Source organism: Aedes albopictus, chromosome 2 (assembly GCF_035046485.1).
Source record: "Aedes albopictus strain Foshan chromosome 2, AalbF5, whole genome shotgun sequence".
In the NCBI taxonomy this organism is placed as follows: Eukaryota; Metazoa; Arthropoda; class Insecta; order Diptera; family Culicidae; genus Aedes; species Aedes albopictus.
The window spans coordinates 291,835,990-291,854,397 of NC_085137.1; the positions used below are offsets into that span (position 1 = coordinate 291,835,990).

General features: G+C 42.8%; 1 protein-coding gene across 4 annotated transcripts in view; it reads right to left on the reverse strand.

The window, feature by feature from the left end:
* The window catches only part of LOC109423718 (uncharacterized), a 132,907-nt gene that overhangs the window by 22,935 nt on the left and 91,564 nt on the right, over positions 1-18,408 (reverse strand). For all 4 annotated transcript variants that reach the window (XM_062852082.1, XM_019698704.3, XM_062852081.1 and 1 more), the window contains exon 4: positions 4,286-4,493. In XM_062852082.1, coding sequence (XP_062708066.1) covers positions 4,286-4,493 — 208 coding nt within the window. The remainder of the gene's footprint in view (positions 1-4,285; positions 4,494-18,408) is intronic.

An 18,408-nucleotide genomic window follows, 5' to 3' on the forward strand; every position in this document is an offset into this window, starting at 1 on the left:
GTTCTCACATTCCAAATGGTCGCCTTTCTTGTGAATGGGGCAGATTACCCCTTCCTTCCACTCCTCCGGTAGCTGTTCGGTTTCCCAGATCCTGACTATCAGCTGATGCAGACAGGTGGCCAACTTTTCTGGGCCTGATGAGTTCAGCTGCGATACCATCCTTACCAGCTGCTTTGTTGGTTTTGAGCTGGTGAATGGCATCCTTAACTTCCCTCAGCGTGGGAGTTGGTTCATTTCCGTCCTCCGCTGCACTAGCGTCGTCGTTTCCTCCGTTGCCGTGGGCTCCCGTGCCTACGTTCTCCGTGCCATTCAGGTGCTGATCGAAGTGCTGCTTCCACTTTTCGATCACCTCACGCCCGTCCGTCAAGAGGCTTTCGTCTCCCTGCATATTTCGGCTCGCGGCACGAAGCCGTTGCGGGATGCGTTGAGTTTCTGATAGAACTACCGTGTTTCTTGGGAAAGGCACAGCAGTTCCATTTCTTCACACTCCGCTTCTTCCAGGCGGCGCTTTTTCTTCCGAAAGAGGCGGGTCTGCTGTTTCCGCTTCTGATTGCAACGTTCCACGTTCTGTCGAGTCCCTTGCTGCAGCATTACCGTCCTCGCTGCGTTCTTCTCCAAAACCGTTCTGCACTCTTCGTCGAACCATTCGTTCCGTCGATTCCGTTCCACATACCCGATGGTGCTCTCGGCTGCGTCGTTGATGGCTGCTTTCACTGTACTCCAGCAGTCCTCTAGAGGGGCCTCATCGAGCTCGCCCTCGTCTGGCGACATCCGATTGCTTCAGTCGCTCTAGGTTGTACCGTGGCGGTCGCCGGTACCGTACATTGCTGATGACGGAGAGTTTTGGGCGCAGTTTGACCATCACCAGATAGGGAACGTCCATCAATTACGTCACGCTTTAAGGGGGGAGGGGGGGTTGAGCAAAGTGTGACGACCCATACGAAAATTTCATGGCTCTGATCCAAAAAGAGTGACATAGGGGGCAGGGGGGGGGGGGGTGGATTTGAAAATGGACAATTTTTGCGTGACGTAATTTATGGACGCTCCCATAGTGGTCGGAGTCGATGTTGGCGCCACGATAGGTCCTGCGTCGATAATGTCGGAGAAGTGCCGTCCGTCAATCAGAACGTGGTCGATTTGAGATTCCGTCTGCTGTGGTGATCTCCAGGTGTAACGATAAGGGAGGCTGTGTTGGAAAAAGGTGCTACGTATGGCCATAAGCAAAATATCGCTCTCAAAAAGGCCTGTCGAAAAATTGCAGCACTGCTCGCCACTACCACTACCTCCATTGTACCTCATTTCGATTTTTATTGGAGTTCTTCATGTTGAATGCCACGAGTAGCACGAGAGGTTAACCACATCAGAGCCCTGCATGAACGCGCTAAGGGACGAAATACTGTGAGGGGGGGGTGGGGGGTTCATTTGCACTTTCCTTTTTTGTTGACTGATCATTCGCGACGAATTGACCACAACGTTCGATCCGTGAATTGAGAAACACTAGACTTTTTTTTATTACTTATGCGCTATGCAAAGATGTTTCTATGGCTTGAAAAATGATGTGAGATTTTTTTTCTGGCAATATGATAATCATTCTTGTTTACAAGGGCAAAACTGCCGGCGGAAGCATAACTGTCCCATGTGTTTTTTTTTTTTGCAATATCGCTTTAAAAGTGGGTGCACAAGAGTCGCATTTCATGAGAAATTCTTGAAAATCACTCTAAAAACAAAATGAGTTCGAATTTAAGATTGGTTGATGATATGTAGTACGCGATTTAGCACTTCACTACGCACTGAAGGAAATTCACTGTTTTGAACTTTGGACGCGATTTTTTCGATGTTGCTCATGGGAAAGTTATGGGTTCACCGGCAGAGAAGCTCCGACTAAAAAAATATATCATTGAGGATCCACTCCTACAGCAAAGTCCAGAGTTGTATGATTTGTCGATAATGGGGAACTAATGTCGTTTTTACTCGATTTGAAATCTGTCGGATCGTTGCCGTCATGCTTTCGTTGACTCAGGTTCAATATTTATTCTCCAATTCGTAATCGGCTTATACTGACCAACTATTTTTACCCTGTGTGGGTGGGAATCGGACACCACCGTTAGTATCGCAAAAACATAGACGCTGAAAACACCCTCAAAGGGAGGAATATTTCTGGACCAGTCGAAATCAATTCTTGCTGGGACTGCCACTCATTGTTTGCTGTCTCCTGTTTTTTTTTAGTTTTGGTTTTCTGCAAGTATCTAACAGAAAGTAGGATGATGGTTCTGATCCTTGTCACAATCAAGTGGGTTCTACATGTAAGCTCTAAGTTTGGTTATTGTGTGTTTTTGTTGTAATTTCTTGGACAAGAGCAGTGTGTTTGATAAGTATACGCTTTTTTATCATTCTATTAAAAATGCGTCAAGCCAGAATTTGTCAAGCTGAATGAAACTTCAAAAAATGCAGTAAGTTTGAGTAAAAATATGAAAATTCCTATGATGAAGTTATTTCTCCCTTGCCATGCCTCGATTATCAGGACATTATGTAATGGTTTGAGGAACGCATTAACTGACAGAGTTAGAGCAATAAAAGTTCGCTTAATGCGCGTTACTAAGACGGCAACCGGAACTCCCCGAATCGCTTATCGTATCCTCTTGTACCCACATTCATTTTTTTTTATCACGATTCATCTTCTGACCCATGTGAAACCGGAACCTCACAGCGGGAAAGGACGGAATGAGACGGGAATGTGACAAACATCATCATACCAACAGTGAAGTACTCTTGCTCTAACGATGTACCATTTGGTGGCGGCTGACACGTACTCATATAGTTGTATGAGTCGACCAACCCTCCCGAGTGGATGGATCGCAAAAAAATCTGTGGCTTCCTGAAGATAACTCGCGGAACGCATTCAAAATCATCAAGAGCCATTACGCGGTGGGACAATAAGTTCTTTTCTTGGGTAGTTAGTTGTGAAACCATTTTTTTATTCCATGTTGGGTATTATCATCACTGCGACCATAGACAGCAGATGTAACACTTGTAAAATCTTCATCATTCACGCTAAACATTTAATTTGAATTTATTTGAGAGAGTTAGAAGCAAAGGAGTGTACGTCACAGAAACCCACTTTGGAGTACATATTAGCCTGGTACACGGTTTATATGGGAAAATATAAAAATTGGAAAAAACTCCAACTCCTGTATACTTTTTGAGCACCATTTTGGTCCCATATCAACCGTGCAAAATTTCAGATCGATCGAAGAAACTATATTTTAGCGCCCGCCATTCTTAGTTTTTCATACGATTTACTATGGGGAAAATTTACCTCTTCAAAGAAAAATCGCTTGAGGTCAACCATTGATCCCTAAAAATAAGTCGTTGAATGACTTCTGTAGATAACTTCACGAGGAATCAGACCACCGAAGACCGCAAAGCAATGCGACATTCGTGGAAAAAGTTATTAAGCCTTACCCGATCGATAAAATGACGAGATTTTATTATTTATTGTTATTCCTTACGTGTTAAACAGCGTGGGCATGTCATTCGGTTTTCAGTCAATAACTTTTTCCACATGCCTTCGATCGCTTTGCGGTCTTCAGAGGGTTTGTTCCTCGTAAAATTTCCAACAGAAATCATTCATCGATATATTTTTAGGGGTTAAGGGGCAACCTGTGGTGATTTTTCTTTAAAAAAGTGATTTTCCCCATAGTAAATCGTATGAAAATTTAAAACGGCTGGCGCTAAAATATAGTTTCTCCGATCGAGCTGAAATTTTGCACAGTTGATATGAGGCCAAAATGGAACTCAAAAAGTGAACAGGAGTAAAATGTATTTTGGTGTCCCACACTAGTACATATATGAGGTAAGAAGTTTTTCACCATTTGTTCATCCCATACAAAAGGTATGCGACTCAATTTTCTCCAATTTATTGTAATTTTTCGAATCATCCTAAAAAAAATCTTAAAAAAGTTCCTGAAAGTATAACACTTGAAGATTTTTTTATATGGTTATTTCAAAATTGACAAAAAAGTTACTTACACCCCTTTGCATCTGGCCCCTCATTTTGAATCCTTATAAATCATTGGATATAAAAACACTAGAGGTCACTTAAATATGCAAATATGGAATACGATGCCGCCAATGCGTTTTCTTTTTTCTTACTCACTTTCCTAAACAAACACGACAAAAAGAAAGATAGAAGAGGAGTCAGCTTGCTCCGCCAATGTTTTAGAGTGGAACTTTGTAATATACAGTTGGGGTTCTTGATGAACCTAGAATTTCCAAACCAACTTACCGTCATTGCAAAATTTTCCCTGATTGATCGGATCTTGTCGGAAGGAAAACTTCTGTAGATCAGCGTACGTTTCCGCTAGTAGGCCCGTAATGAACATCCCGGTTCCGGCAGAGTCCAGCGTCGTCATGGTTTTCGGTGCCCGTGGGATTGAATGCCGAGGAGAGTTGATTATGATCACCGGCAGCGACACGACAAACACCCAGACGGCCTGCGAAAGGAGATTCAACAAGAATTGGAGATTTTTACTTTGGAGAAAAGCTTTTTGAATTTTAGAGAAATAAACCTAAACCCGATGTTCGTTGCTGCAGGCTACGCAGTTAACCTAGAGTGTGCGATGTGCACTAGCCCCTTCTCTGAAGCAAGACCTTCTAGGTGAGACGGAGGGTTTGGTGACCATGGGAATGTGTTTAGTGGGTCGAGGTGATAGTGGTCCCAGCTTTTTATTTGTTGTAGTAGACGCCTTTATCCCCACACTACCTGGACCTTCCTGTTCCTGTTAAGCAGATTTTCCCCTCATGTTTCATAAGAAAAAAATAGTATGTATTCTCACGCCGAAGATGGCAATCACTACCCTCTTCCGCATTCGTAGAATTAGCAGTGATGCCAAAAAAAAGGTAAAAAATTATGCGTATGAAATGATCATTTTTAGAAAATTAATAACTTCCATATTTGAAGTGCAACTAGAAAGCTGTTTTCTAATAAACTGTTCACTGATGCTGATGCCCTAAACCAAAGATTTTTATGTAATTATATAATTAAATCTTTGTTTAAATCTTCAAACGGGCAGAGGATGTTTAATGTTGTTTTAAAGTACCTTTGTTTTCAAGAGTTTGGTAGTTTGTTTTCCCCATACGGGAAAATTGAAATTCTCATAATAAAACTTCTTCGAGTGCGGACTATTTAGCTTACCGATTTTTTTTTCAATTTTGCATTTTGCAAGGTTTCATTTACGTCCAATTGTTACTATGCGGTTTTGTGTAATCGAAATTTTGCTAAAATCAACAAAATATGCACGGCTGTTCGGGCCCGTATGAAGTTGATCATCAATATTAACTTCTTTTCTCGATCAGATAGCTGTGTAGTTCCGGTAGCGATTGTCTCAATAGGCTAAGAATAACACTACGGACCGCCTGTTCCGGTGGTAAGAGTCCACCAACAGGTGACCCCTAATTCATTGTGTGATACGGCTTCATGCTTACCGTGCCTAGGAATGAATGGCTAGGGGGGGGGGGTCTAATAAAAACCTAACCGCAAACGGAGCCTGTGGAGTACCAGGGCGCCCTCCACAGTATGTAGCCCTTACTGCGCTAACCGGAGCAATGGTGCAGTGGACCTTGTGTTTCTCCGAGACAATCGGCTGCCCTTCTTTAGTCTCACTTGAGGCTAAATAAGGGCGGGATTATGAAGATGTTGTTAATTAGTTTAAATTTTCACCTATATGGTTTCGCATTATGCGATTTACACAGTGTATTCTATGTATCCTAGCCTTTGGCGTTTTCCAATCGATACCGATCTGGTTTTGTTGCTGCTGTTCTTTGTTGTGCTGTTGTTGCGAAGAGTTTAATCTTGCCTAGTTTGGGTAGTGGCTACGGTTAGGATAGCTCAGACCAATCTTCAGCATAAAAGAACAGCAACAATCAATCTTTGCAGACTTCTGCAAAATGGTTCAGCCCAAGTGGCCTTGGTCAAAAACCTTACTTCCGTAAGAGGAATTTCTATCTAGGAAACCTTGTGAACCCGGTGTTTGCTACTTTCAGTAAACATGAGATGACAAACTCACGTGTCATGCCTCCAGCCTGTGTGCTTGTTTACAACGCAATAGTTGATACACTCATCTCTGAACTAACCACCAGAGATGTATGTGCTATCACAATTGATTTATCTGTTGGAAACCTCAACAGGAAATACGTCTATTGTTCGGTTTATTTACCGCATGATGAACTATCCCCTACGGATGCTTTCAAACAAGTCATCGTATACTGTACTTCAAAAGGCCTTCCGCTAATTGTTGGCAGTGATGCTAATGCTCACCATATCATCTGGGGCAGCTCAGGCATTAACTTGAGAGGCTCCTGTTTGATGGGCTTTGGGACAGAAGGTCGAAGGACAAATGGTCGAAGGACAAAAGGTCGAAGGACAAAAGGTCGAATGGACAAAAGGTCGAATGGACAAAAGGTCGAATGGACAAAAGGTCGAATGGACATAAGGTCGAAGGGACAAAAGGTCGAATGGGACAAAAGGTCGAATTTTAGTAGACCAATTTACCAGCTGGTATTTCTCGCTTATAAGACAAACATTTTTGAGAAGTCTTTGTTGCCGCTCATTGAAAGAAACATTGTAGTGCTGTTATAGAAATCATATGCATTTCAGTCACTAACATTTCCATAGGAAATTTTTCCTTCTTTTGTTTGTAGGCTGTTCTTTCAAGTTCTGTTAATGTAGTATTTATTTAATGGCAATTTAGTTTGGTTTTTTGATCAGGAATTTTTCCTTCTTAAATTTATAGGCTGTTCTTTTAACTTTTGTTAGTGAAATAATTATTGACTCCTTAGGGACTTATTTTTAAATCAGAAATGTTGTCTTCTTTTCAATATCTGTTCTTTCTAACTGTACTGCAGAAACATTCATTAACTACTTGTGCTTAGTGATCATCCCCTCTTGGATAGATAGGTAGATCCTAATAATTATACTGTATAAGAAAAAAAAATCATTTTGTTTGCTCATACAGGCGTTACGCCAAAAATTGAGAATTTTCGATCCCCCTCTCCCTGTCCTATACTAACTATATTGCTTGTTACACTTTTGCAAAACACCCTCCTCCTATAATCGTGACGTACTTCATGGATCACCCCTATAATACCCAGAGATTTGTCCTTTTCTAATTTATAGACTGCTTGACTTTATTTAATCGCATTAATGATTGGAATTTCAAATGAGAATATTCCGATCTATGATTCATCCTTCTTCAACCCATAGGCTATTCTTTCAAGGAATCAGAGATGGCATGCTCCTCAGTGCGAAACGTGTGAAGAGAAAACATACACTCTACACACGACTTTCAACGAGAGCGAGGGTGAACTACGCAACTTTTTTCACACACAAACCACCCTCACCCTCAAAATGAGTGCTCAAACATGTTTTTTTTTCAGTTTCTGCGTGCACATTTTGTGCGCGCAGAAAATGTGCACACACATATTCGTGTTGAGAGCGCACTCAGTCGTGCTTCCAGAGCAATACTGTGTGTACCACAGGAGTATAAAAGTACTTGCTTGTCTAAGATATCACATAAATCACAGACAAATAGATGTGACACTAACGAAATTTCAATCTCATATATCTCATGATCCTGATTACGTAGAAAGTTTGTGTCTTCGGCAAAGTTGTTTGGCTGGTCAAGGACTAACCGATAATAAGATTTAAGATTCAAAATTCCGCCGCTAGGCGGTGCTAGTGAGCTAAAAAATTTTGTTTTTCATAAATATCAGGAAAATTTGCCAAAAAATGCAACTAGCGCCGAGTAGCTGTTGAAACTTGAACCAAACGGTAATTATTCTGAAAGCCTTTGATCTACCAAACCATATTGCCGAAGACACCATCTTTCTACAAAATGAGGATGCTGAGATATGCGAAATTTAAAATGTGTTTGCTCTCTAGCGCCGCCTAGTGGTAGAATTTTGAATCTTAAGTCTTATTATCGTTTAGCACTTGACCAGCCAAACAACTTTGCCGAAGACACCAACTCTCTAAGTAATCAGGATCATGAGATATAAGAGATTGAAATTTCGCTAGTGCCACATCTACTTGTCTGTGATTTATGTGATATCTTAGACAAGCAGATGCAACACTGACAAAATTTCCATCCTATATATCTCAGGAACCTGATTACTTAGAGAGTTGGTTTCTTCGGCAAAGTTGTTCAGTTGGTCAAGGGCTTTCAGATTTGTGATTTCACCGCTAGGCGGCGCTAAATAGCGTACAAATTTTACATTTCACATATCTCAGCATTCTGATTCTTTAGAAAGATGGTGTCTTCGGCAAAATTGTTTGGTAGATCAAGGGCTTTCAGGATAATTATCGTTTGGTTCGAGTTTCTGCAGCTAGGTGGCGCTAGTTGCAATGTTTTGCAAATTTTCCTGATATATATGAAAAACAAAATATGTTAGCTCACTAGCACCACCTGTTGGTGGAATTTGGAACCAAAATATTCATCAACTGTAAGTTCTTGACCAGCTTAAGACGTCTGCTTGTCTCTGATATCAAGGATTTGATACCCCTTAGCGGGTTTTGGACATACTGGCATGCTTTCGGTTCACCAAATGCTCAAACAACACTGACCCCTTTAAACACACTGCGTGTGCACTGAGTTCTGTTTTTTCTGCGTGCGCGCAGAAATTGCGCACTGGGATTATGACCTGAGGGCTCTCATTGCTCTCACGCAGCACTCTAAGGAACTGTTCATAAACCACGTAGACCAAAATTTGGCCATCTCAGACCCCCCCCCCCTAACTTTTGTCCATTCGACCTTTTGTCCCATTCGACCTTTTGTCCATTCGACCTTTTGTCCATTCGACCTTTTGTCCATTCGACCTTTTGTCCTTCGACCTTTTGTCCTTCGACCTTATGTCTTTCGACCTTTTGTCATAGATTCTGTTTGATGGAGTACTTAAGTAGTACAAATCTTGCATTACTTAACATACTTAAAAGATCTTACTTAACATAGGCAACCGCCCAACCTTCATGGTATCTGCTAGAGAGGAAGTGTTAGACATAACGCTTTGCTCTAGTAATTAGTCACGAGCTGACCAATTGGCATGTGTCAGATGAAGAATCTTCATCTGACCATCGCTACATCTTGTTTGAACATTTAAATGTTACTTCGCAAACATTGCGTTTCAGGAATCCCCGGTCAACAAACTGGGATCTTTTTACTGATTTGGTTGCGGCCAAATTTCATGGATACTCACCATCCATTGACACTCCAAGTGATTTAGATGATGCCGTTGATACTACAACGACCTTCATCATGGAATCTTTTGAAGAAGCCTGCCCTCTACGGTCTGTGAAAATCACAAGAGGAACCCCTTGGTGGAACTCTGATCTGGCGAAACTCAGGAAACAATGTAGAAAGAGTTGGAACAGACGACGTTCAGCTGGTTCGGAGGCTTTCAGGTCGGCTCGCAAGGCCTACCGGAATACTCTCCAGTCTGCTGAACGATCCGGCTGGAGAAACCTTTGTACAAATGTTTCCAGTTTGAGTGAAGTCAGTCGGTTAAATAAAATCCTTGCGAAATCTAAGGATTTCCGAGTAAACGAACTTCGTTTGCCAAATGGCGATCTGACTTCCTCTGATGAGGAAGTTCTGGAATGCTTATTCAGCACACATTTCCCTGGGTGTGTGGATATTACATCTTCGGATGAATCCGATTGTATTGAAACTATAGAATCGATTGAGTGGGCACTTAATAGCTTTGCTCCTTTCAAATCTCCTGGGGCAGAGGGGATTTATCCTATTTTGCTTCAGAAAGGATTTGATCATTTCAAACATATTTTGAAAAAAAAAATACTTGTTTGCAGTTTTGCTACAGGGTATATTCCCAAATCTTGGCGGGATATTACTGTGAAGCTTATTCCGAAAGTGGGTCGTGCGTCGTATGAAGAAGCAAAGAGTTTCAGACCTATCAGTTTGACCTCTTTTCTTCTGAAATGCTTAGAACGCATTGTGGATCATCATATCCGTGATGTTCATCTGGCCAACGTGCCTCTTCATGTGAACCAACATGCCTACCAATCTAGTAAGTCCACTGTGACTCTTTTACACAAGGTTGTTTACGATATCGAGAAAACATTCGCTCAAAAGCAATCTTGTTTGGGTGTTTTCTTAGATATCGAGGGTGCCTTTGACAATGTGCCTTTCGATGCCATATTGGAAGCCGCACGGAGTCATGGTATATCTCCAATGATTTCCAATTGGATTCATCAAATGCTCAAAAACCGATATCTCTTCTCGACATTGCGTCTAGCAGGGATTAGGAAATTGAGTGTTTGTGGATGCCCCCAAGGGGGAGTCTTGTCACCGCTTTTGTGGAATCTCGTAGCAGATACGCTATTGAGGCAACTCAATAATAGCGGTTTTCCTACTTCTGGTTTTGCCGACGACTACCTAACATTGTTAGTTGGTATGTGCATCAGCACCCTTTTCGACCTGATGCAAAGCGCCCTTCAGGTAGTTGAGGGTTGGTGTCGCCAATATGGCCTTTCGGTTAATCCGAGTAAAACATCTATTGTTCTTTTACGGAAAGGCGAAACCGTAATGGCGTTCGACCTTTGCGTCTCTTTAATTCTGAAATCGATGTGACTGAACAGGTAAAGTACGTTGGAGTCATTCTTGATTCCAAGCTTTCCTGGACACCTCACATTGAGTTCAGAATCAAGAAAGCTTGTATGGCCTTCGGGCAATGCCGGCGAACCTTTGGTACATTTTGGGGTCTAAAACCCAAGCATATCAAATGGATCTACACCACTGTTGTTCGGCCAATATTGGCTTATGAATGTCTTGTGTGGTGGCAAAAGGGCGAAATGAGAACGGTCCAATCAAAGTTAAGCCATCTCCAAAGGATATGCTTAATGGCGATGTCTGGAGCGTTCTCTTCAACTCCCACGGCAGCGCTCGAAGTTCTCTTTGACGTTGCTCCACTACACATTCATTTCAAACAAGAAGCACTTTCTTGCACTTACCGTCTACGGGTCTACTAGAGGAAACTCCTGTGAACCGCACATCAACACACACCTCGTTGTTCCCACTTTTGGTGAATTGGGACCAAATTGTCCTTGCTCCAAGTGATCTTACAATTGCTTGTAATTTCCCATATAGGACATTTTCCACGAAATTCCCTTCCCGGGTAGAGTGGTCATCTGGATATCTGGAAAGAAGTATTTCAGACGGTATCGTATGTTACACTGATGGCTCCCTTCTCGCAGGTCGAGCAGGTGCTGGCGTTTATTCTCGTGAGCCAAGGCTGTTTCAGTCTTACTCACTTGGTAGACACTGCACCGTTTTTCAGGCCGAAATCTTTGCTCTTATGTGCGGAGTGCAATCTGCACTTCAGCAGCACTTAATGGGCAAAGTAATATACTTCTGTTCAGATAGCCAGGCTGCTATTAAATCAGTTGCTTCGGTCAACTCCAGGTCGAAGATAGTTATCGCTTGTCGAATTCAAATCGAGGAGCTGAATTCAGCAAACGCTGTTCACCTTCTATGGGTACCTGGCCATTCTTCCATCGCTGGAAATGAATTGGCTGATGAGTTAGCTCGCACTGGAGCATCACATGACTTCATTGGCCCTGAGCCAGCTATTCCGATATCGAAGTGTTGGGTAAAGCTTCAGATTCACACCTGGTCTGCTACTCAACACAGACAATACTGGAATAGTTTGGAGTCATGTCGTCAAACCAAATTGTACTGAGCCATCTCCAAGGGTGGCGAAGTATCTTACAAATCTGTCAAAGCAGAATTGCAACATGCTGGTCAAAGCATTGACTGGCCACTGCCGACTCAGCTATCACATGGCGAATACTCAGCAAGCTGATTCATTTGCATGTGATAGCTGTGAATCCGATTATGGAACTTCGTATCATTTGATATGTAACTGTCCAGTTCTTGCGCAACTGCGTTTCCGAGTATTCGGTAAACACTTATTAAGTGAAATTGACTTCAGAGTCCTGAATATTCAGGATATTCTGTTGTTCTTAACCCGCTGTGGTAAAGAGTTATAGGCTCTCTTTCGCTTTATGCGTTATTACAGTGCCCTTTTCCCTCAGGAAGGAATGGCAAAAATACTTTTTTTCTCTTTTCCGTTCATCGATACTGGCAGTAAAATAAAAACAAAACAACGGCAGCACCAATACCATCAGACGCCGCGCCGACGGCAGTCAAGCAGACGCTTGATGGATTTCGCTTCCCCACGAAAATATTTATAAGCAGTCATGCTGAGGCGGATAATTGCGAAAAATGTCAAATATTTTCAACTGTTAATAACTCACTTGTTTTAATAAATAATTTAAATCGATTTGCACAAATAGCTGGGGCACACTTCTAGCTTTGTGATGCATGTAAAGAAATTTGTCTAGAAGCGGTTTGAAACGCAGAAAAATGCGAAAACGGGAGAGACAGAAATTTTTGTCGTCGTTGTGCTCGAGTACTGGCGCTCTCGCGCTTGGAAACCGTTTCGAGGAAGAAGGCTGCAGGAAAAAAAATGGTATGACATTTATTTTTCGAACAGTTTGAGTTTGGCTGGGCCTATGATGTTCGTGTGGAAAAATGTCAAATGTACAGCCGGTAACCGTTTTTTCCAGTACATTTCTCATCCCTGCCCTCAGGTAGATGATAAAACAGGCTATTATTTTGGCGATGGCACAAATGTCCCAAATTGAGGATAACGTACCGGCCTTCTGATACCTGATACCTGTGTAATCGAAATTTTGCTAAAATCAACACGGCCTACTACTGAAGGATACCATTGTTTGTGCACAACTCCATTCGAACTATTTCAAATTGTTAAAGCATCTGACGAAACTACAACATTGTGGCAATTCAGTTAAACAAGCAAGTGAACTACATGGCGACCGTGATACTCCGTGATGACCGTGACAAACTATTTTTTTTGTATATTGTTTTCTTGCAGTCCAGTCCATACTAGTCAGTAGTAGAGTAATGAATGTAGATATCCGCATCTGAGTTGCAATTTCGTTACGCCTATGAAGAAAGGAGGGTTTGCGTGGCACAGATGGTGCTCCAATCGGCCAGAAGTTCTGCAAGGGATCCCGGCCGATTCACCTGGATCCAACCTTTCCGTTTCCTTAGATATAAACAAGGACGGGATGGTGAAAATTCCCTGCCACATACCAACTACGGTTTTTGTTTGACTCCATGGACAGCGAGTAAACATGCGCGGTAAGAAGAGTCCTGTTATCACTTATTAGATTATTCGATCTGATGGGATTGTTCTCACGATCGTCACAGAAAAAAATGGCAATGCAATCAACCGATTCGCTTTCATTTCAAATTGGATTGATATCTTACTGCACAGTTTCGCTTACTCAAAAATTGAAATAAAAAATCTCTTGGAAATTGATTTTAGTTATCAAAATGAAGCTCTAAAATGTTAAAAAAATCATGGCAACTCAGAAAAACGTGATTTTTTAGATATAGTATGAGGAACGATGTGTTTTCCAAAATGAAGAAACAATTTTTTTTTACAAAAGCTGTTTTTAAGACATGAAATGCTAGAACCATTATTGCAACAATGTAAGGCGTTGTGCATAAGCTATGTAGACTGCCTCTCGTAGACTTTTGAAAATGTCTATGCATCGTGGCTGCAGAAACTCCTTGAGCAAATAAAATCTATTGAGTAATTAATGAACAATTATAAAATAGTTCAATTCAAGTCTTTACAAAATTAGGATAATAGTTTGTAAATGACACGTTCTACCGTGACGTTGTAATATGTGGACACCTTTTTGGTCAGATTATTAACTAAAACTCATCAATACATACCGTAAACCTCAAATATGTTCGCATATTCGGAATTTATGAGTTATAGTGAAAAATCTAACCAAAAAGGCGTCAAAACGTTGTAACGTCACGGTGGAATGTATCAAATACATGAGGAATGAAATGCTGATTGAAATGTGAACAATGGTTAATTAAAAAAAATACTAAATCAAATACTGGTCAAGATAGTGGGTCAGTCTAAATAACACACTGCTTCATGGGTGTACAGGTATTTTTCGAATTCTACTTTGTAGTTGTCGCAATGAAACGCATCTGTTTCACGCGAAATATCCCTAAGGCAGGAGTGTTAAAAATTCACTAAATCCACCATTCGTTGGACGCACTGTGCTGACAATCGACTCACCCAAGGTCCCTAGAGAGCAATACAATTTTCAATTGGGAATCGTTACGTGGTTCAAGTCCAGAGAGCAGACAGCTGGAAAACGTGACTGCATTCGGTACTTTATTGCATCGAGAAGAAGTTATCGATTGCTGCGGACCATTCGATGCGAAGCACTCTCCATCTAGCATTACTAGTTTCCTAATGCTAAATTGCAATTGGGGATTTTTGTGTTATGTAGGTGTACGTAGCAAGTACGTTCTACCCACGACACACAGCAGCAGTTGAAAAACAAGACATAATAGCACCGATGATTTCCATTTGAACATGAATCTTGCTTCTTTGGCAGAACCGTTTGAACAAATAGGCATACATATGAATGTATAACCACAGACAAACAGACGTAACACCTTGAACGTTTTTCATGGAAATCCATCGCCCAGTTCACACTACCATCACCTGGTGGAAAAGTTGCACGAATCACTGTGTTGTGCCATATCGTCAACAGAAGGCGCTAGTGTGAAACGTCAAACGCATAGAAAAACGATGTGCGCGCCTCTGGTTGTGAAAGCCACAACTTTGGAAATTTAGAATGATCGTTAAAAGCGTGGTCGATGGAAATTTCGCAAGTGTTACGTCTGTTTGTCTGTGGTATAACTTTCTTGTATAAGCTTGTATCTAACAGCATAGAGACAGCTTATTTGAAACAGTCACGCAAGGGATTGGTAGTTGGAAAAATACTTCCGTAAGGGATAATTATTAGCCCAAGCACATATTATTATGCACGATTATCTTTTCAAATTGCCATAAATCTAACGGGTTGTAGGTGTTCCTCATGAATATGTAGCGGCAATTGAGTCAGTAAATAATCCTTCTTGAACGAAGAATGGAACCGATGCAGACGCCAATACGTCCCGTGAGTGCTAGACAGAACCAATTACTTTGAAAATCCTGCGATTCTCGGTGCAAAGCATTCTAAAGTAAAACGGTTTGTTTTCTGATGAGTTATGTCATCAAGAATAGGATTGTAAAATGTCATAAAAACCTTCTTCTTCTTCTTGGCGTAACGTCCTCACTGGGACTAAGCCTGCTTCTCAGCTCAGTGTTCTATGAGCACTTCCACAGTTATTAACTGAGAGCTTCCTCTGCCAATGACCATTTTGCATGTGTATATCGTGTGGCAGGCACGAAGATACTCTATGCCCAAGGAAGTCAAGGAAATTTCCTTTACGAAAAGATCCTGGACCGACCGGGAATCGAACCCGTCACCCGCAGCATGGTCATGCTGAACACCCGTGCGTTTACCGGGCCCTAAACCTATGTCATTTGGTTATTTGCCAATTTCACTGCCTCTGTTGACAAATGTTTATGGACGATATCGTTATATTACCATAACTTAACAGCATTATTGAAGGTTTGCGTTCACGGACGGAAATTTGCACTGGAAATGGTGGAACTAGAAAATGTCATGAAATTTTTTCCATGACATTTCCGTGGCATTTTACAACCCTTAATATTTTGAAGCACTTGGTGTTGACCCGTTAACGCACAAGGTGTCTCACAATTCGAATCTAAATTAATAAGTCAAGTCCCGACAAATTAGAGATGATTGCACACAAATTAAAGTCAATGCAGTAGTTCCACAAAAAAACTTTTCAATGTGGATACTCAACATCTGATTTTTTTTTCATGCTTTAGTTTAGCACAACTTTCATACTACATACATACATTTATTCGCTCAACATCACATTTAAGATAAGAAAAGACATATTCAACAAACGTACGCCACAATACTCGGTTTGTGGCTTCCGCTCTTCATCTTCGGTCGCGCCCAATGCTCGCCAGGTCACGCTCCATCTGGTTCGCCCATCGTGCTCTCTGCGCTCCACACCTTCTTGTACCAACCGGTTCAGTAGATAATACCAGCTTTGCAGGGTTGTTTTCCGGCATTTTTGCAACATGCCCTGCCCACCGTATCCTTCCGGATTTGGCCACCTTCAGGATACTTGGTTTGCCGTAAAGTGCAGCGAGCTCGTGGTTCATCATTCTCCGCCACACACGCGTCGCTTGAAAACTCCGAGTGCTTGCAGGTCCTCCTCGAACATGGTCCATGTCTCGTGTCCGTAGCCCGTAGTAGGCCCGACTTCCGCTGATGATGCGCCATCGTATTTCACGACTCACGTTATTTTCAGCCGTCAGTAACAATCCGAGGTAGACGAATTCTTCAACCACCTCGAAGGTATCCCCGTCTATCGTAACATTACTACCCAGACGGACCCGGTCGTGTTCGGTTCCGCTTACCAGCATGTACTTTGTTTTTATGGCATTTACCACCAGTCCGAACTTTGCTGCTTCGCGTTTCAGGCGGGTGTACAGCTCTGTCATCGTTCCAAATGTTCTGGCGATAATGTCCATGTCGTCAGCAAAGCACACAAATTGACCGGATTTTGTGAAAATCGTTCGCCGGCTGTTGAGCCCGTCTCGTCGCATCACACCTTCCAGAGTGATGATGAAGAGTAGGCATGAGAATCCGTCACATTGTCGCAGTTCCCGGCGAGATTTGAATGAACTGGATAGTTCACCCGAAACCCTTACGCAGTTTTGCACGCCGTCTATCGTTGCTTTAATCACCATAGCTCTGCGCGGTCGATACTGTCGTATGCCGCTTTGAAGTCGATGAACAGGTTGGGACCTGGTATTGAGGGCATTTCTGGAGGATTTGCCTTACGGTGAAGATCTGGTCCGTTGTCGACCAGATAACTTGATAACTTCTCACGAACTCATTTGTTTTAGGTAACAGACGAAAGGAGATGATCTGGGATAGCACTTTGTAGGCAGCATTCAAAATAGTGATCTCCCTGAAGTTCTTACATTCCAAATGATCGCCTTTCTTGTGAATGGGGTAGATTACCCCTTCCTTCCACTCCTCCGGTAGCTGTTCGGTTTCCCAGATCCTGACTATCAGCCGATGCAGACAGGTGGCCAACTTTTCTGGGTCCATCTTGATGAGTTCAGCTGCCATACCATCCTTATCAGCTATTTTGTTGGTTTTGAGCTGGTGAATGGCATCCTTAACTTCCCTCAGCGTGGGATTTGGTTCATTTCCGTCCTCCGCTGTACTGGCGTCGTCGTTTCCTCCGTTGCCGTGGTCTCCCGTGCCAACGTTCTGCACGCCATTCAGGTGCTGATCGAAGTGTTGCTTCAACCTTTCGATCACCTCACGTCCGTCCGTCAAGAGGCCTCCGTCTTTATCCCTGCATATTTCGGCTCGCGGCATGAAGCCGTTGCGGGATGCGTTGAGCTTCTGATAGAACTTCCGTGTTTCTTGGGAACGGCACAGCAGTTCCATTTCTTTGCACTCTGCTTTTTCCAGGTGGCGCTTTTTCTTCCGAAAGAGGCGGGTCTGCTGTTAACGCTTCTGTTTATAACGTTCCACGTTTTGTCCTGTCCCTTGCTGCAGCATTACCGCCCTCGCTGCATTCTTCTCCTCCAAAACCGGTCTGCACTCTTCGTCGAACCATTCGTTCCGTTGATTCCGTTCCACGTACCCGATGATGCTCTCGGCTGTGTCGTTGATGGCTGCTTTCACTGTACTCCAGCATTCCTCCAGAGGGGCCTCATCGAGCTCGCCCTCGTCTGGCAACGTGGCCTCGAGATTCTGCGCGTATGGTGAGGCGAAATCCGGTTGTTTCAGTCGCTGTAGGTTGTACCGTGGTGGTCGCCGGTACCGTACATTGTTCATGACGGAGAGTTTTGGGCGCAGTTTGACCGTCACCAGATAGTGGTCGGAGTCGATGTTGGCGCCACGACAGGTTCTGACGTCGATAATGACGGAGAAGTGCCGGCCGTCAATCAGAACGTGGTCGATTTGAGATTCCGTCTGCTGTGGTGATATCCAAGTGTAACGATAAGGGAGGCTGTGTTGGAAAACGGTGCTACGTATGGCCATATTTTTGGAGGCGGCGAAATCAATGAGTCGTAGGCCGTTTTCGTTCGTTTGCTGGTGGGCGCTGAACTTACCAAACGTCGTCCTGAGTTCCTCTTCCTACCCTATCTGAGCGTTTAAATCTCCTATGATGATCTTGACGTCGTGGCTTGGGCAGCAATCGTACTCGCAGTCGAACTGCGCGTAGAATGCGTCTTTGTCATCATCAGTGCTTCCGGAGTGTGGGCTATGCACATTAATTATGCTGAAGTTGAAGAATCGACCCATGCTCCTCAACCTGCACATTC